The sequence below is a fragment of the Malus domestica genome, chromosome 03 (genome assembly GCF_042453785.1).
Source record: "Malus domestica chromosome 03, GDT2T_hap1".
NCBI lineage: Eukaryota > Viridiplantae > Streptophyta > Magnoliopsida > Rosales > Rosaceae > Malus > Malus domestica.
In genome coordinates this window covers 34,156,240-34,175,899 of record NC_091663.1, presented here as the reverse complement: position 1 = coordinate 34,175,899, position 19,660 = coordinate 34,156,240, and the positions used below count along the sequence as shown (strand labels likewise).

At 39.6% G+C, this 19,660-nt stretch overlaps 2 protein-coding genes across 3 annotated transcripts; one reads left to right on the top strand and one right to left on the bottom strand.

Moving 5' to 3' along the window:
- Positions 1-716: 716 nt before the first annotated feature.
- LOC103432237 (protein LONGIFOLIA 1-like) lies at positions 717-4,758 on the top strand. The gene is made up of 4 exons (XM_029100322.2): positions 717-1,034; positions 1,152-2,585; positions 2,667-2,838; positions 3,942-4,758. Exons 1-4 carry the CDS (start codon positions 900-902, stop codon positions 4,487-4,489), a joined length of 2,289 nt encoding a protein of 762 aa, XP_028956155.2. The 5' UTR covers positions 717-899; the 3' UTR covers positions 4,490-4,758.
- Positions 4,759-11,417: 6,659 nt separating this feature from the next.
- LOC103432377 (beta-carotene isomerase D27, chloroplastic-like) lies at positions 11,418-15,068 on the bottom strand. 2 transcript variants are annotated; one of them, XM_029100536.2, is made up of 8 exons: positions 14,813-15,049; positions 14,558-14,697; positions 13,913-14,005; positions 13,495-13,556; positions 12,835-12,941; positions 12,025-12,117; positions 11,864-11,942; positions 11,418-11,551 (listed from the first exon to the last, which is right to left on the bottom strand). In XM_029100536.2, the coding sequence occupies exons 1-7, from the start codon at positions 15,018-15,020 to the stop codon at positions 11,899-11,901; spliced, it is 747 nt and encodes a 248-aa protein (XP_028956369.2). In that variant the 5' UTR covers positions 15,021-15,049; the 3' UTR covers positions 11,418-11,551; positions 11,864-11,898. The 2 variants fall into 2 exon arrangements, with proteins under 2 accessions (XP_028956369.2, XP_070675473.1); XM_070819372.1 differs by lacking the exons at positions 11,418-11,551; positions 11,864-11,942 and having other exon boundaries at positions 11,984-12,117; positions 14,813-15,068.
- Positions 15,069-19,660: the final 4,592 nt, after the last annotated feature.

Here is a 19,660-nt window from a genome sequence, read left to right as displayed (position 1 = left end):
CCTTTCCCTTCGCTGCCTTGAATTGAGGGCACAACCGTCAATTCATATTACTTTTTTTTGGGATCAAATAATAGATTTTGTTAAATTAGTCATTGTTGAAGTTTGAATCCACGCCGTCATGCAAAATCTCAACATCTTTCCACTACTGTGAGTGCACTTGCGTCAATTCATATTATTAAAGGTACTCATTGTAGCTCTCCAATTCATGAAAATCAAATTCCACAAACGTCATTATTTATATTAATGGAAAGGGGGTAGGCTAAGTCTCACAATAGGCTCGCAATAATATGATTCAACTTCGTCTATGATGAGAATCGAACATAAAACCTCTCATTTACAAGTAAAGAAGAATACCACTAGACTGTAATTCATACCAAAGAGTCTTTCGCTAGAAATTCCTAAGCCTCGAGACCATCACAACCATCGTTATTAGCATATCTCTTAAATACAATCTCTCATGTATATAATAATGATTTTATACATACATTAAAATATGTACTTAAATTTTAGCCAAACAATAAAATTTACAAATTCTAAAAAATAAAATTTCATCATTCTAAAATTTCTTAATAATATTAAATTTATTCAACCAAATATAATGCAAGTGCTTATAAACTTTTCAGTTAAAAACGCTTCTAAATGTCAGAAAACCACTATAACCAGATAAAATACCAAATATGCCCTTATTATGTCACTCCTGGCCTTCCATTAACTCCGCCAAGCTCTTTAAAAAGAACCAGAAAAGCGGGAGACATAGATAAAGGCGTAGTCAGTCACAGAGGGAGAGAGAGTTATGGAGAAATCTAAGCTTAAGTGAGTGAGAGAGGGAGAGCCAGGAAATAAACAGAAGTACTGTTTGGAGAGAGGGAAAGTGACAGATATATTTTCCGGGAAAAAAAATGACGACTGGAAGAATGGTGCAAGAACAGAACCTGGAGAAGCACATAAAGAAACAGATGGGGTGCATGGCTGGCTTCCTCCATATCTTCGATCGCCACCAGCTTCTCAACGCCAAACGCCTCCCTTCCTCGGTGGTGAGTTTTCCATTTATTTTCTTTTTGGTTCCCGGGGAAATGCCCAGTGTTTCAATCTCGCTTCTCGTACTTTCTCTTTCATTGCATTTAATTTATCATTTATTGAAACACTCTCAGACGGTGGTGTCGTCGCCAGAGTCGGAGTCGGCCACATCGCCGGAGATATCCAAAGAATTGGAAAAACAACCGCAGAACAAGACGGCACCGTCTCCAGACCGATCGAAGCAATCTCCATCTCCGATGACGGATCTCCGACCTCCGTCACCGGAAACTCGCGCCCCTTCGTCGCCGGAACCTTATCCGAAATCTCCTCTTCCGCTTCCAGTTTTCGAGTTCAAAGAAGGCACGAGGTCGTCGTGGAAGTTTTCCAGAGAAGCCCCGAGGCTCTCACTCGATAGCAGAGCCACCGTCGACGCCAAAGGAAGCCTATACCCGAGGGAGATCCGAACAAACGCCGCCATACTAACTGCGAGTCGAAGCTCCAACGTCGACGGAGGAAGTGATAGAGATAAGCAACACCGATCGCCCAGCGTTATTGCGAGGCTAATGGGACTTGAACCAATACAGCAGTCAAATCCTGAACCGATTAAGCTCCGGAGATCCGCGTCCGAGTCCAGAGTGAACCGAGATCTGAACCCGTACCGGTTCGTCGACGGAAACAATTTCCAGCAGAAGCAACCGCCGCAACAGAATGTGCAGAGCCATAATTTTTCCGGCAATGCAGGCAAAGACGACCGGAGCTCCAATCGGGGCACCAGTCCGAGGCAGCCAGATCCGAAGAACAATGCGAAGGCTCAGAGCAAAGGAATGGCGCAGAGGAAGTGCTTCTACGACTCGGCGGACTTCTTCCCAGAGCCGAAGCAGAGCGTCTCTGTATACAAGGAGATTGAGAAGAGGTTGAAGATGCGAGGAATCGACGAGGCGTCGAAAGATTTGGAGACGTTGAAGCAAATCCTCGAAGCTCTGCAGCTCAAAGGCCTCCTGCACTCCAGGAAAGCTTCCAATCAGATTAATTCCAGAAACTTCGTCTACGATCGGAGCTTCGAATCGCCGATTGTGGTAATGAAGCCGTCCAGATCGCCGAGCTCGACTCACCGTGCGGCCAGATTCGGAAACGAGTCGCCGCCGCCGAGTTCGGGGATCAGGTCTAGGGCAGGAGTTCGCCGGAACGGCGAGGTGTCGCCGGCGGTGAGCCCGAGGCGCAACCTGCCGGAGAATGTACGGAGCCAGACCAGAGGGAGGAGCCCGGCAGCGCGCGAGGGCGGCGTAAGGAGTCCGAGTAGGAGAGGAGGACCGTCATCGATCGAAACGCAGCGGAAGGGGAATGATTCGGTGGAGCACAGGAGAGTGTCTCCAGTGCAGTCGCCTAAAATCAGTTCAAGAAGACCAGACCAAACGGCGGCGAATCGATCTCCCAGGAACATCAAGAAACCAACGGTTGAGATTGCTCCCAAGGAGGAAAAGGTATTTCATCGGGCGGAGGACGAATATTCCACCACCATGTCAGAGAGCAGCATTAGCAATAGCACCTCTTCACAAGCCGACACGGAGGTACATTAATCGTCATCAAAACATTGATTAACGTAATTAATTTTTGTTTAATTAAGTTAATTAACGTAATTAATTTTGCAGAGGTGGAAGGCGGAGGAGTACAAAGAACGGAGGAGCTCGTTGGAGAGGTGCGATAAGCTGCTTCACAGCATAGCTGAGTTGCAACCGAGTCCTGTCTCGGTGCTCGACTCCTCGTTTTACAAAGAGGAATCTTCGCCTTCGCCAGTCATGAAACGCTGCATTGATTTGAAAGGTAAAAACTTACCTAGACATCACGTTAATCATTGACATGCATTTTACTTGGCATGCGTTTTACTCACGTAACTTTAGTAGAACAAGTAGCCTTTTTGGCAAAACAAAACTTTGTTATATGACAGTGTATGACTGATTTGAAATACTGCCAGTATGTCATTCATCTGCATGAAAGTTTTATTTTGTAATGCTACGCATGATTTACTTGAAATACCTTCGCTAATGTGATATTTCACTTGCATGAAAGTTCCACCACGCACAGTCATGCCATGCGTTCGGACTTGCTCGTGCCATGGACATGAAAAATTGTCGCATGGATTAGTTTTGAATATGTCACACACTATTTATGTACATAGTTAGATTAGAATACCGACTCATGTCCATGAAATTGTTTGGGAGCTTTAGGTCGGTCTTTGTTCTTCCAGTCCACGTAGACTTTGATTGCTAAATTTTGCGTTTTACTATGGTGACGAATGTGTTCCGAACTAGGCTCTGCTTTCAATCATATTTGTTTATTGTACATCGTGCAGTTAGAAATTATTATAATTTTTTTAGTTAAAATTGAATATAAACAGTACCTGATAAAAAATAGTAGCATGATGTACGATGATCGGAAGTAATTAAATGATCTTCTGGACCCTCACGAAGAGGACCCTCATTCTACCAGTACACTGTACACTCTACTAGGACACTGTTTTTGTGCAGTTGTGGAGGTAGGGCTCCTCTGCACTTAAGCCCAGTGAATATTTCTGGTTAAATTTATACCCTCCAATAAATACCTGCCACATCTGTGCAAGAAAAAGCAGGACCCAAATTTGTACTCATCCACCTCTGATTTTTCTATGCATAATCACACGTGGATTGATTTTATTGGTCTTTCCACCTTAACGGGATAATAGGTAGGTGGTTGCGTTGTACTCTGTGATGGTGATGCTGGACGAAAACGACCACGTTTTGATAGTCAAATGGAATTGATGAACCCTTAACTATAATCGGCGACTATGACCCACCGAATTTAGTGGCATATAGATCGGGATTTTAATTTGGTTGGTTTGGTTTGATTGTTACATTTAATTAACTTTAATTTTTGGTTTGATGAAACAGTTGAAATGGAAGACATTTGGGGGGAGGCAACGTGGGGAGCCGAGTCCGAAATCGAAGACGGGGATTTCGTCTATGTATCGGAGATCCTTCGGGCTTCCAATTACTTGCCGGAAGACTCCGACATTTTCCTATTACTAGAGAAGAAGCAACATTTCAAGGGAAAGGACACCTCCAAAGAGTCAACACTCGAGAGAAGGCTTATTTTCGACACCGTCACCGAAATTCTCAACCGAAACCGCCGATTGCCGCCGTGGAAGGCGGTCTCGTGGCAGACTTCGTTGCCCGAAATTTGGTCGGAGTTTCGGAGAATCCGGGAGAGGGACGAGTCCGAGGAATTGTTCGAGGTCATATGCGGGGTGTTGAAAAAGGACCTTGCAGGCGACTCAATCAACGGATGGGGAGATTGTTCGATCGAAATGTCCGACGCCGTTTTGGACATCGAACGGCTCATCTTCAAGGACTTGATCGGCGAAACGATCCGAGATCTCGCTGCTTTTCCCTCCAACTATAGTAAAGTTTCGGCGCCTTGTAGGAAGTTGGTCTTCTAAAAGCATAAAGTTTCCATTTCGCGCGCTTTTTAAATTGTAGTCAAAATTAAAATATCATCTTTTAGTTTTTAATCTTTTTTTTTTGTATTTTAGATTAGAAAATGTTTGTCTCCGTTTTTAAAAACCCGGCAAAAAAAGTCTAACGGTCGATCTGTTTTTGTAATCTGTAAAAAATGGTTGTTTATTCTAATTTGTAATATTATATTTCGGGACATGTTGAAGGTTGGAAGTGGGTTGCTCTCATGAAGATATTTTTTTCGTGCCGGAAACACTGCATGATTCACCAAGTAGCATAATACAAATGCTTTGATACTTGAAAAAAATTCAACTATTTATATTATGATATTTAGTGTATCGAATTATATTTCTGATAGACTACAAAATTTCCCGCTCTTAGGCTGGCATGTGAAAAAAAGGTAAAAAGTACAAAACAGGTAAAAAGTAAAAGTTGGGAGGGTGAAAAAGGGGACAATGTTTTCAGCGATTAGATCAAAGATTGATTACACATGTTTTGTCTCAAGTGATGAGTAAACATTCTCATCATCATCATAATTCCACTCCCGTCTTAATCAATAATCATTCCATACCCTAAAATTTTGGATCTTATTGTATAAAAAAATTCATAACGCTTTCCTATTGTAATACCTTTCTAGTGCTAAAAATATAGAAAGAATTGAGAAGACTAGTTTACATCGTCACTCAAATAACAAGATGCTATGTGTTTCAAGTTTTTTACATTAAGTTGCATATTTGGTTAGGGTCTCTGTTAGACTTTGTCATGCACCATGACGTCTATATTTTATGTAATTTTTTTCTTGAAAATGGAACGAGGTGTGTATCGAGTTGGCTCCGTCTTTTAATTAATTTGCGAGCAATGCTAGAGTTAGTTGCACATATTGATTATTGTTGTTGATGATAATGGCGGATCTTGAAAAAACTCTAGGTGGAAGGATTAAGTCTGCACGCCACTCCAGTTAGTTGCTCTCGACTATTTAACCCTACCTCAGCTTCTTTGAGACATTTTGTCTTTCATAGCATTCACGCTTAAGGTGAACATCAAATGAATATTGAATAATTTCATGTGTAGAAATAGTGGACATTGAGAGAAAATGTGTACACTGATCATTTTGTTCATCACCTCGTAACTTTTGATGCGTATAAGACATCAACGAACATGATAAAACTATGCAGATGTGCTCGCGACTGATCCTAACATCTTCCTAATTTGTTATATGGTCCAAAAGGAAGTGACTTAAATGGAAAAAAAAAAGAGAAGGAATTAAATTGGACTATCTGGTTAGGAACACACAAGCAACAACTAACAACTAACTAACAACAGTTAAGACCCTATTTATACCTATTTTTGCCTTTGAGCCTATGAAACCCATCTATTATCTACCTCATGTATCTCCAGCTTCAATCTTTAAAATGCACAAACATACCTTTTTCAGGACCTACTGAAAATGGTCCATAAAAAAGTCCTTATTTAGAATATGGTCCTCAAATTTTGTTAATTATTATCTGGATCACATGCTTTTCTTCGTGACTTCATTATTGTCACTGTTTGTATTTACAGGTCGTGTTAATCTACAGCAACAAGCCGATACCCTATTCAATTATGTGGTCCATCAATCATTCAAAGTCAAACAGTATTTTTCAACTCTTTATATTATTTTTCTGGTTTGCCAAAGTTTTGGACCGGCTGGTGAGAAACCTTGGTAAGTCTGCTTGATCAGACAAGTTCTCACATTGGCGAAACTCAAGGAAACTAGGTTTATTGAGATCAGAGTCATGCTTTTGCGACTGGTGCTTCTTATCGATAACATGATCGTTTATTCCTACCTAAGTTCTTCTCTGGTAGGCATGCACTTGTCAATAATGTGAAGGTTATCTATTTTCCTTCTCTTTCTTGTATTATGAATGGTACGTATTGGGTTCATATGGTTTGTGCATTGTATCATTTCAATTTGGAAGATATTTATAGAAAAAGAAAAAGGTTCGAATTTGGTGGGGTTTGTTAACAGATAAAGGGGTGCCAATCTTTTCCCCCCTCTCAAAATTATTGTACAAGCAAAGGGTAATATTTAAATTCTGATTCATACTGTATATATACACTATATATTAGTCATGTGGTACTTCTATTCTTAAGGTTGGGAGAGGGTAGAAGTTTAAACTCTCCATCCACTAAAGTGGTCTATGACAATTTTATAACGGTTTAATCAGAGTTTGGTCACCGTCACCCAAAAACGTTCTCGAATTTGATAAACTACTAAATCAGATGAAAGGGTTTTTTTGTCTCTCACAACACACAAAAACACAAACACACACAACTAATAGTGAGTGTGTATGATGTGTTAATCCCACCAAACAACTCGTTTTCTTGCCTCTCGTATTCATTCCAATTAAATTCCCTTGCTCCCTCCCTAAGCACGAATGAATCAATCTCCAAAACCCTACATACAAAGATATAGAAAAAAACAAAGGGGGGTTACTCAAAAAACAAGGGAAATATGGGGTCTTTGTCATGTGAAAAGGGCACAAGCTTATCTATGAATGTGTAAGAGATGTGGATGGGTGCTCTGGCAATGCCCACATGCCCATCATCTGCCATGGACTTCTCCATCATTTCTTCTCTTTGATTGAGTGGTGGCTCTCATTTCCTCATAAATCCACCACATTTGCCCAAACTTACTTAAATCTCTGTGTGTTTTGGTAGGCTGTCATCGTCATCCCCATCGCTGTCTCCTCCCTAGGGTTCTTAGCAGATGCAAAATTTCTATTTTTCTGAAATATTTTGAGTAAGTAACGTGAGTACATTATTGGCTTTGGCTATTGAGTTGTACTTGTACACTACTGAATCTGCATGCTCCAATCAAGATAAACCCTAATACCAAAAGGGTCGTAGTCGTATGCGTAAAGGTCCCTTGGAATTCGTCTTTGGTTAATGTATCCCATCTTTTACCAATGTAATTGTCTCTACAATACTTTGTTGTATATGTTTAGTCCCTCACAAGCTCATAATTGTATCCAATCAACTCATACAATTTTAGAATAATTGCTCGTCCAATGGAACCCAAGTTCGAAACTCACTTTCCCTAAAATAGATTAAAGTAATGTTGTGTACAAAAAAAAAAAATGTCTTAAATCTACTCTTTACCGATGGTTTTACTTTGGGAAAATCCCCACTTACACATTAAATAGTAATAAAAAAACTTATGCGGGCTCCAATGGTGCCCATTAGAGCAAGTCCACCCCTAAAGACTTTACGCCAGCACTCAGCGCATTTATCCATTCAAGTGAACAATGATAGACCACAATGAACAGTAATAGGTCAATGCATTTCCATCCCTAAAAAAAATAGCCTAGTCAATTTTATTAAAAAATTATTATTTTTATTATAAAATAATAAAAAATAATAATTTTATTTTTGATTTCTGACTTTATAAAAAAAAATATTATTATTATTAAAATATTTTTATTTTCTCATCTTCCACACCTCTTTTCCCTTCCATTTCTACACGCCATCCACCCATGCACTTCCTATATCTCATGCATCTCCTCACCTCCTGCATCTCCACATCTCAACAACTAGTTCCTCTACAGCATCTCCACACCTTCTGTCCTTCAACGCCGTCGATTCGTCCTCCTGTGTCTCCACACCTCCGACGCCGTCGCTTCGTCCTCCCGTCGTTCTCCCTCCGTGGTTCCTTCCCTCTCAACATCCTCTCCCGCCTTGATCAGCTCCGCTCCTCAGCCTCCACAACAACTCCCTCTCTGCGCAACTCCCTCTCTGATGTCATATGCCCTCCGACGCCACGCTGAGGTCAGATAGGCCGGTCCCAAGGTCTGTCGATTTTAGGTCGGCCTGTGGACTGGTTTAGGCTGGGTGCCAGTCGATTTCACGGGCTGGAGTGAATTGACAGGGTGCCAGCCTGATTTTTTGACTGAGTGCTGGGCTATTCCACCTCCGGTGGAACTGCTCTTAGGTATCGGTTGTGTACATCCGATCAACTCGTCACTCACCCTCACATCTAGAAAACATCATTACACTATGTTTTGATGAGGGAAATAAATTTGAAATTTTGGTAAAAGTCAGAATTTATAAATTGACATGCATCAATTCTCTTGTTTGGATTCATAAACATAGAAATTTAGAATTTCCGCGTGGAAAAAAAAAACTTGGAATTTGGGACCTCCAATTCCCAAGTCCAAATTCCATGTAAATAAGTGTCATTTCCCAATTTCTATGATTGAGAGTTTAAAAATAACAAATTCCGTATTCAATTCCATTGTTCTTTTAGGTTAACGAAACAAGAAAATTTACAAATTCTAGAAAATAAAATCTTGTCATTTTAAAATTCCTTAGTAATCTTAAATTTCTTCATCCAAACATAGTGTTAGAGTCCACATGAAAGAATTTCGTTGTTTTTAATTCATGTTTTTTGCCACTTAGTACTACGGTATAATGTTATTCCTCTTCATTTGCTTGTACGTGAGAGGTTTTAGGTTTAAATCTCGTGGATGATAAGTTCGATACCAATTTATTTTTCACCCCTTGTTGTAAGGAAAATACTTGTGCCCCTCCCATGAGAATCTACTTGTCCCACCAATTGAGATTAACGTATCTTCATCGTACAAACATCATAATGAGCACAATTTTCTTTTTTACCATCTAAAGACCATCTTTGCACAAAATTATTTAGAATATCATTTAGTAATTCATGTGTGTCAAACCAATCAACGTTTTTTTTATATAAATTTGAATCCTCATGATGAACCGTATATTTGTTTGTTGCATATGAACAACTAAACGATCTTCAAAATTGAATTATTTCTTCGTATAAATTATAATAAAACGGTTCCGATTATGATGTTTGTACGATAATAATACGTTGATCAACAGTGTAAAATATACCGTTAAATAAAAATTTGCATTTTTTTCATTATTGGGCCTCAAACGACCAGTTATTCATCTGGGTTTGGGTCTTTCTTTCTAGAGCAAAATTCTGAGGTTTGTAATACCAGAAGGCACCATTGGGCCTGAGTCATCATGTTCCAACTATACACCAAGGTCCACCAAATTTTGGGCCGATAAAATGGGTTAGATAATTCCTCCTCAACCAGTTAAGCTTGACGATCAATGACCCCCGCTTCCAACTTCTCACCTCAGAAGATTGAAGAAATTAATCAGAGCTAAGCTGCCAAGGATCTAATTCACCTACAGCATTTGTGAGCATGTTATTTCTTTCAAATTCTCAAATAAGTATATACTCTTTGAAATCGTTTGATTTTCATCTAGTTTGGGTGATGATGAAAATCCAAACGATTTCAAAGAGTACATTAAAAGGAAAACTAATGAAAATGGCTTGAAAACTTTGAGTTTTAACGATAAGGACAAAATAAAGGGTAAGGTGAATAGAACCAGGAATGACTTTTTAGTGTAAAAATATGATTTTTCGTTAAAGTGAACAGTACCGAGAGCTTTTTGTTAAAATTCTCATTATTAAAACCCTAGTCTTTAGCTTTATTTTGCTCTAGAACCCTAGTCTATCGTGGTGATGATGAAATCGTTTGTTGAAACTTGAATTAAAACCCTAGTCTTTAGCTTTGTTTTGATAACATGATATTTTAAATACTCAAATTTATTTAGACTAAAATTTGAATTCACATGTAGAAGAACGAATGAACACTGCTCTGATCGACTGACCTAGCCTACGTTAGAAGCCTTTAGCTTTATATATCATAGAATATATGATGGCTTAACACTGTTTATGAGCAAATGGGGAGAGTGGGAGAAAGTGAATGACATTAGAGGGTGGATCCTTCTACTTCTGGTACTTCTTGATGACCCTCAAGGATTAACTTGTGATCCTCAAGGATTAACTTGAGTAGAAGTTTGACATGCAAATAAGATGCCTCTTACTTGAATGATGTGATGAGATTGAGATTGAAAATTGGACTTTTTAGGAGGAAAACAATTATTTCCACCCTCAATTGACAGTGATAGTGTGCTAACGCTTCTTTCATTTTTGATATTATGTACATATAAAATAACGATTTTCTTAATACCACTTACAATTACAAGTTGCCTATTTCGTGAAATCTGACTCAGTTGCGTGGTGAATCCAAATTCCAACAGCTATTGCTAGAAGTCTATTAGTAAAACTTACCCTCACAATAAAACTGGCTTATAAAAAAATAGTACCTAAAAACTATAAATTAGTATAGAAAATCACTTGTTTTAAAGAAAATGTGACATTGAGGCCTAAAAATTCTTTAGTTTCTTTTTTGTTCATCTCACTAAGCTAGGAAATTGCCTCATTCTTCTCCACCATCCTTCTAATATTAGACATCGGGAACACATGAAGAAAGTTCAAAGCATATTATGAAAGAATTCCACTTTCATCAGATGAATATTTTAATGGGTCAAAGATGGTCTCTTGGCACTTGGTTTTCTGTCTCAGTGAGATCGAAAAGACGGCAGAGGAAGTCTCCTCTGATGTTGAAGGTGGGAGACAAGACATTGCTAGGCCACCCTTTGCTCAACTTATACCCTACATTCCATCTCAACTCAAAAACTCCTTCTCCTCTCTGGGAAACCTAATTGCATTTTCCATTAGTAACTATGAAGCTGATGACACATCATCAAAATATTGCTATGGTTACGGTGCTTCGGGATATCCTATATTTTGGTTTAACAGTTGAATTTTGGTAATTATATCTTTGACCAGTAATTTAGTGGTTAAAAGCCCAGAGTATAAAATATTGCAAAATATACTAGAAAATTCGAGCAACGGAAACTTTAAGCAGATTACTATTACACAGCTACTATAGTTTGAGGGGAAAAAAGTGAGATTTGAATTGTAACGCCTTGTCACATTTGTACATCAGTCATTGTTTTTTTCTTCCTGATGCCTCATGGGAAAAAACATGAAGATTCAACTAGGATCAACAAATTCCATGAGTTGAGAGTACCATAACCGTTCTCAGTTGCTTGTTGGAGCTGCAAATTTCTGTGATTATTTACATTCTTGTAGTCATCCAGCTTGAACTTCTCCATCGCTGTTGAAAGAAGAGAAAGCGAACTGAGATGAATTTTGATTGCTTTAAAGATATTAAGTTTGATTAATATATATTCTTGTGGTCTAATATTCAATTATGATTTCATTAGCCACTTTGTTATAGATGCATAAACACATAGAATATAAGAAAATTTAAGTCCTAATTCTAACTAGTTCGATTATGAGACAAACCTCAATATGTTCTTTATTAAAGAATGCATTTTCAACCGTTCCTTAATAGAGAATGGACGTGCTGCACATAGAATTTCTAGATTCCAATAGCTTAGTTTCTGCATACTTTATCCAAAATTACCTCTCTTTTTTTGCCATGGAAAGCATCCCATGGTGTTACTTGGAGCAGTCATTACTGTTGTGCCTTTTATTTACTTTGCCTGCATGCATCAGTTATGCATGAGATATATGATGCTGCATATTATGTAGCTAATAAAACCGAGTAAAATGATGAAGTATTACATAGTTTGTAGCATGGTTGCTTGAGTGCTGGATCGTTGGATATCTCTGGAGGATTCTGACCAAATATCATCTCACAGCTCATATCATCAAAATCTGCGGTATTGAATAATAAAGCAAATTAAATCAAAGTTCAACTCTACTTGCTTGATTCAAATCAGATAGCTCACTTCGTCATAACAGTGGACCCTATCACAGCACTCAAGCTCAATGCATTTCTCTATAAATTAGCTTAGGCGCTAGGTTCTAATTCACCGCCGACTAGCGCTTAGCCTCTTTTAAATATTACTAATCATGACTGCAGTAGCTGCCACGTGGTGTACTTGAACAACGTTGATATTGGGTGCTTTCATCATATTATGGTGACATTATACGTGGGGCAAAGATCATGGTCTCATGAGGAAAAGGACAGTTTAATATTAGCTTGGAAACCAATTAATCATGTGTATATATTTGATTTGTGGCTAGGAATTCTGATATCAACTCTCTCTGATGTTAGAAGTTGGATCGTTCCAACTTGCAGAATTTGCACCCTTTGTGGGTTTATGCATGGACCCTCCATTGATATCATGATCATGGCCCTCCACATTTGAACTTTCACCATCACTTTATCAGCAAGTCTTCTTTCCTTTTTTCCTGATCTTTAATAAAAATATTTGAATACTAAATTAACTTTAAGAGGATATTTAGCATAGGTTTTGTTACCCAAAGCTTGTAAATTTACTTCGAATCCTCAAACTTTTGTGACCATAAATTGTTAGTCTACCTATGGAACAGACGTCCGTTCTTGTTACTACATAAAAAAGTACTTACTTGGAACCATGTTGACTGGAGTTCCAAGGGAAGTCTTGATGAAGCTTTGAGATGGCACCTTGCACATATTAAGGCACATCCCTACACAATTGCTTTCCTCTAAAAACCTGCAAATTTTGTTGGAAAAATAAGAGAGAAGAACAACTTATAAAAAAAAATATCTTAAAACGAAAGTAAAAGTAGAAAAAGGAATTATTACAGCTCAAGATTATGCTGATGGTGATTAAACTATGAGTTTTACATTGTGATGGTAATTACGTGGTGATGGCAAGTAGATGATTAATGATGGTAATGTAGAAGAAAGGAGGGCAGGATTTAGCACAATGATTGGTGCAGATTGTTTTCAAGCAATAGAGGTGTCTTAGGTTCGTGTGAAGAAATTTTTTAGTGTGACAGGACACAATTCGGTATATAAATGGTTAAAAAAAATTCAAGTGTCCAATCACTTTTATATGACATTTAGCATACCAAGCCGTGTTCCCGACATACTAAAAAAATTATATATGTTGGTGAGGAGGTGGGACCATTTTGGGGTTAAAATGAGGAGTGAAACTAGAGCTGTCTTCCCGATATACTAAAAAGTCTCTCAGTTGGTGAGGACGCGAGACCCTTATGGAGTGAGAAACTGAATTACAGTGAAAAGTGAAAGCAAAAACTTACCTGCATTTCTTGATGTACACTACATTTTTCTCTTTTCTTCCATTGATCTCCGATTCTTTTACCTTCAAGAATTAGATCACTCTAGTAAGAATTTTCCAATTCTCCATTTAAAACGCTAATCGCTTGTGCACATGAGTGTTCCATTTGTGCAAGTGACTAAACCCTAATAAGTTTTCATATTTATCCTACAAAACAGTGTTAAAATCAATCGTGTATGCTATGCAACTAATTTATTCGTTATTTGTGTGCACGACTGATCCTTATGATTCCCGAGCAAATAGTCGAGGTAATGATATTCTACGACCGGCCAAAATAGCATATCTCTATGCAGTTGAATCCAAAAGGGCAAAAGGGAGCAGTTTAATGTAAAATAATTAATTATACAATATAAAGAGGAATACTTTTATTCTCTACTTACCTCACAGGGTCCCACTAACCAGGCAAAGAAAATGGTGGTGAAGATTGCGAAGTATTCCCTGGCAAATTTTGATTCTGGTAGGATTGTCCTAAGCTGTTCATCGGAGAATACAATTTTTAGCATAAGATCATAAACAATATGCAAATCTAAACAAGATCCAGAAAAATTAAATGAAATAATTAACAAATCGTAGGAAAAACAAAGTCACCGCAGGCAGCCAAAGAACCAAATACATGTTATGGCAGGCAATAATTATGTCACTCTCTTCACAATGCCCCTCACAACCTAGCTAATTGGTTTTATTTTACTTTCTTTTTCATTTTCCTCATTAGATAATCTAATCTCAAGGATGGAATATGGATGAAGATTCAAACGTAATTTGATATATAAAAAGAATTCAACTACTCTACCTAGCAACTTGGCTACGTTCATATCTGCTTAAAATGTTTTTTTTTTCCTCCGTTTAATGTTTAATGTGAAGTAAAATGAAAGTGGTTTGGAAGCTTCCTCTCTCCCAGCAAGCAATATGAGATTACCACTTCTCTTAGTAATGAACTTCCTTGAATTTTATGGTTCTCGAAGAAAATAAAACAAAACACACACGTGTGTGTGTCTATATATATATATATATATATATGACCTTACCAAGGAAAATACGGGCTTTGGGAAGGCAGTATCAAGAGCTTGAAGAACTAGTTCTCTCTGTTTTTCTGGATTAAACTTCCTGGATGCAACTGTTGCTGCCTCCACCAAGCTTTCGTACCCGCTCTTATTGTTTCTCAACCCTACAAAAACATTTAAATATAAGTAAATAAACCTAAAATAAAGTCATTTGTGATTCATTTTTCTTTTTTCAGTCCATGAAATTATGAGACGAATGAGTGAATGAAGTGAGAGAACTTGTTGCAGCTTGGACATTCTGTGAAAGATGATTAATGGCCATTCGATCGAACCAGTTATCTTTGTAGACTCTCTTGTCTTCTACTGCAGCACCTGCCGGTCTTGTATCTGTTACTATGTTCATGTTCTCCGCCGGCGTTGTAAGCACCGCGACAATCGAACAACGCCGTAGCTTGTTGCGTTCATGCGCATGCCTTGGCCGAGCCATAGTTGTCGTTACAAAGCTCCTGCTTTGTAGAAAATGTGATGCTTCCATGAGAGAGAGAGAGAGAGAGGGAGAGAATGAGAACAAAAAGTGCATGAAGAGTATTTAAAGGAAAGGGCATATGAGAGATCCTATGGTTTTGGAATCTTGCAACCTTAAAACTCTTGACGTATTTCACGGAGGGTTGGAAGATACCTTTTGGCTATGCATTTGTTTGTTTTTGGAGCCAATTTCCAAGTGGAAGTAAACTAAGGCATTTGCTGTATTTTGAAAAACCAAAAACAAAATATAAATTGACAGTGACATCGACGGATTAGCATATATCTCTTACGTAAATTAACTTGTTCAATTATTTATTTGTAATTATGATAAAAAGTTATTATTGACATTCGAAAAAAATTATTGTATATAAAAAATTTAATATACTTAATATTATGAAAATATTTCGCGATATATCCGTAAAATGGGATTGCCGATAATCAAAATGGGTGAAGCAATATTTTTCTAGGGATTTCCCCAAAATTTTGAGGAATATTGAAAATTTCCATACTTCTTTCCAAAACAAGTTTGAGGATACTTCTTTCCAAAACAAGTTTGAGAGATTTTAGAGATTTTTTTAGTGAAAGTTGGGTAAAGTTTAGTTGAACTTCGGTGCAATTTTAATCATAAAATTTCTTATGGTTGCTAGCAAATTTTAAATTAAAAGGCAACAAAAATTATTCTCTCAACTACCTTAGTTTTGTTATTTTTATCATTAAGAAAACTTTTCTCATATTGTTAAGGTTTCATATACTCATAAAGTACAAACAACAAAGAATAGAACATATTTATACAATGTAATTGTTGGGGCCGAAAAATTTTACGGAAGGCCCAAGAGGATTGAAAGCCCAAAAGATTTGTACAGTTGTACAAACTCATGCTAATCCCAATTATATTATACGTATTTATCTGAAAAATTTAGTAGTTAAGCAATGTTTTACACAAGTGTAGACATCAAAATTTCGGTAAATAAATGTTGACCGATAAATCAAAGTGTCAACGCTCATGTATTACATAAATTTTACACGTAGAGTGTGATTAAACGAAAATTGAAATGAGTTGGAAAAGTCATCAAATAGGACACGTGTCAACACTTGGCAGAAACGACTTATTTCATCTGGGATATTATATTCAAAATTAGGCCTTGGAAAATTCTATAAATACAAGCCCATTTCATTCATTTTAAAAGACCAATTCATATTACACCTTGAAGCTTTGAAGCTCTGAAACTCCGAAGCTCTCAAGCATCCAGGTTCCCGAAGAATCAAGAAAGCTCTCTTCGTTCTTCGTTCATCGTTCATCCAAGATCAAGCCCCAACGGCCCTTTGGATCAACAATCATCCACCAATTCAAGATCAAGCCCCGACGGCCCTTGAAGAAAGCACCATCGTTCATCATCCGTTCATCCAAGATCAAGCCCCAACGGCCCTTTGGATCAACAACGTCGACAAATCCACACACATCCAACCGTTCTTCAAGATTAAGCCCAAAAGCCCTTGAAGATCTGTTCATCACTGTTTCTTCAAGATCAAGCCCAAAAGCCCTTGAAGATCCGCTCATCACCGTTATTCAAGATCAAGCCTCAAACGGCCCTTGAAGAAACATTCATCCTCAAAATCAAGCCCCAACGGCTCCTTGAAGATCCGCTCAAATCCACCTTCAAAGATCAAGCCCACGGCCCTTTGAAGAAACTTCCAAACAGTTCATCCAAGATCAAGCCCCGACGGCCCTTGGATCAACGAAACATCCATAAATCAACACCTTACGGAGATCGAATCAGAGGATCAAATTTGAGAGAGATTGTAACCCAAAATCATCAAATACAAATATTTGTTTGTGCACGTTGTTCTTGTCTCTTTCGTTTCAGGAATTTTCCGTGTTCACAAATTGGCACGCCCGGTGGGACAATCTCTACCTCTCATCTCTTTCTCCGTTCAAGGAATCCAAGCACACCTCAAAGTCAATGGCATCAAGCAAGGGACAAGCCGTTCTTGCTACCATTGAGGAAAGGATCATAAGCACTTCTGCCGCAAACGGACAATCCATTGGCGCCACGACCGCTCCTCAACATGCCACTTCAAAATTGGTGCCGCTAAAAGAGCAAGGGGAGCATCTAAGGTGTGAGTCTGTCATCAACCTGACCTCGCTGGGGGCACCGAAGCATGATGCTGAGGCACATAAGATGACATCCCAAAGCAGCCAACGACGTTCTTCATCAGCATCCTGGATGTCTAAAAGAAAGTCACGTCTATTGGTCGCATAAGTCATGACTATCGGCGTTACCTCCGTTGAAGAACAACTGGCTCAGATGAATGAAGCAATCGCAAGGCTAACCCGAACTGCGGAAGAAAAAGACTTGCAAATCGCTGCACTCGTCAGCCGACTGGAGCCACAGGACGACGAGAACCCTAACCCAGAAGATGAGCCTCAGGTGGAGAAAAACGATGCGAAGCCGGAGCCAGACCAAGCAGCGACACTCATGGGATCTCTTTCTATCCAGCAGCTGCAAGAGATGATCACCAACACCATCAAGGCACAGTACGAAGGGAGCTCAAATACCTCCGGGTTGTACTCAAAGCCGTATTCAAAGAAGATCGACGCCTTAAGGATGCCGAGGGGTTATCAACCACCAAAGTTCATGCAATTTGATGGAAAGGGAAACCCGAAACAGCACGTTGCCCACTTCGTTGAAACTTGCAACAACGCGGGGACGGAGAGAGACTACCTTGCCAAGCAGTTTGTGCGCTCGCTGAAAGGAAATGCCTTTGAGTGGTACACGGACCTAGAGCCCGAATCCATCAACAGCTGGGAGCAATTAGAGCGGGAATTCCTCAACCGCTTCTATAGCACCCGCCGCACTGTGAGCATGCTAGAGCTGACGAGCACGAAGCAATGGAAGGAAGAACCAGTCATGGACTACATCAACCGATGGCGTAATCTAAGCCTCGACTGTAAGGACAGACTCTCCGAGATTTCTTCAATCGAGATGTGCATCCAAGGCATGCAATGGGGTTTGCAATACATCCTTCAAGGCATTAAACCGCGGACCTTCGAGGAATTGGCTACTCGCGCCCATGACATGGAGTTGAGCATCGCCCATCATGGGAAGAAAGAACCGATCGCCGACTACAAGAATGACAAAGTTCTTGGGACAAAGGTGGAAAAGGCCGCATGGAAACCCACCAAGGAAGCGATGACGGTCAACACAGCTCCCGTCAAAATCTCCACACGAGGCAAGGCGATTCAAACCGAAGCTTTTCGTGATCAAGAGATGCGTAGACGCACTTTGAAGGAGCTTGAGGAGAAGATTTATCCATTCCCCAACTCTGATGTAGTTGCCATGCTGGATGACCTGTTGGACAAGAAGGTGATCAGTTTGCCTGAGTGCAGACGGCCGGAAGAGATGAATCGTACCGACAACCCAAGATACTGTAAATTCCACCGCTTCATCAGTCATCCAACGGAAAAGTGCTTCGTACTGAAAGATCTCATCCTGAAGCTAGCACAGCAAGGGGAAATCGAGCTTGACCTCAAAGACACGGTGGCGGCACACACTACTACTATCGTGTTTGAATCACTCGATCCTGTGCATCTCCGAAGCATGCATGATCATTCCCGTCAATGTTCAAGTCACATGGCACCTCCTACACAACCATCACCGGGGGCAAGCAACCAAGATGCATCTACTGGTGAAAAGAAATGGCGGACATCGGTGACCTACAAAAAAACGAGGAAGCCAAGACCACAAGCCACAAGGCCAAAAGAGGAGCCTAAACCCGCCCCTCGAACTTCAGTCTTCGAAAGACTGAATTATTCAAAACCTAGAATTGCAGCACTTGATCGCATCAGTGGTCGAGACCAAACTTCTGTCTTCAAAAGGCTTGAGACGCCAACACCGCAAAGATCAGTCTTTGAAAGGTTATCAAAGCCCAAGAAACAAAGCGGCACAGCTAGATCTCCTCCGCAACGGTCGGCTTTGGACAGATTTGAAGAAACTAAGAAGCCTTCTAGAAACAGGAAGACAACCCCAAAAGGAGAGAAGCTCGACAGTCTAGCAGGAAAAGACGATGTTCAAAGCTTGATTCCTTCAAGGATGAAGCGCCAAGCAACTTTGGAAGTCGACACAAAAGGACCACTGAAGGTAAGGAGGCGCACCATCATCTACACCGGCCAATCTTCACGGCAACAAACCCAAGAGGACCGCACTGAAGAGAAGGTCCGAGAAGACAAAGAAGACGAAATCTTGGAAGAAGACGTCACTTCCGGCTCTGTCAACTCAAAATCTTCACCTCAATCGCTAGGGGCATGCTCCAAAAACATGGCAGTCAAGCCGAGTGAAGTTGAAGGATGGACTTATGTCACTCCGAAGAAATTGCACAAAAAGCATATGTCTTCTCCACAAGCTCACAAATGGGAAAGGGGGCAAAACAGCTCCTGTTCACCTCTAGAACAATGTGAAAGTGTTGGAGATAATGAAACTTTGACGCGAAGATCATCCATCCCCATCACGATGTGTGACATCTTCCCAGAAGACTTCTTCAACTACTCAGTCAAGGCTCCTTGCTATGAAGATTGCGAGGAACGACTCTCTCAGATCGCTTGAC

Bases quoted from the DNA above. Each gene is read 5' to 3' on its own strand.
- LOC103432377 (XM_070819372.1), bottom strand. From the start codon at position 15,068: ATGGAAGCATCACATTTTCTACAAAGCAGGAGCTTTGTAACGACAACT. The intron at 14,698-14,812 runs GTTCTCTCACTT...ATGTTTTTGTAG, and splicing joins GAATGTCCAAGCTGCAACAA to GGTTGAGAAACAATAAGAGC. The intron at 13,557-13,912 runs GTAAGTAGAGAA...TAATTCTTGAAG, and splicing joins GGTTAGTGGGACCCTGTGAG to GTAAAAGAATCGGAGATCAA.
- LOC103432237 (XM_029100322.2), top strand. From the start codon at position 900: ATGACGACTGGAAGAATGGTGCAAGAACAGAACCTGGAGAAGCACATA. The intron at 1,035-1,151 runs GTGAGTTTTCCA...AAACACTCTCAG, and splicing joins AACGCCTCCCTTCCTCGGTG to ACGGTGGTGTCGTCGCCAGA. The intron at 2,586-2,666 runs GTACATTAATCG...TTAATTTTGCAG, and splicing joins CTTCACAAGCCGACACGGAG to AGGTGGAAGGCGGAGGAGTA.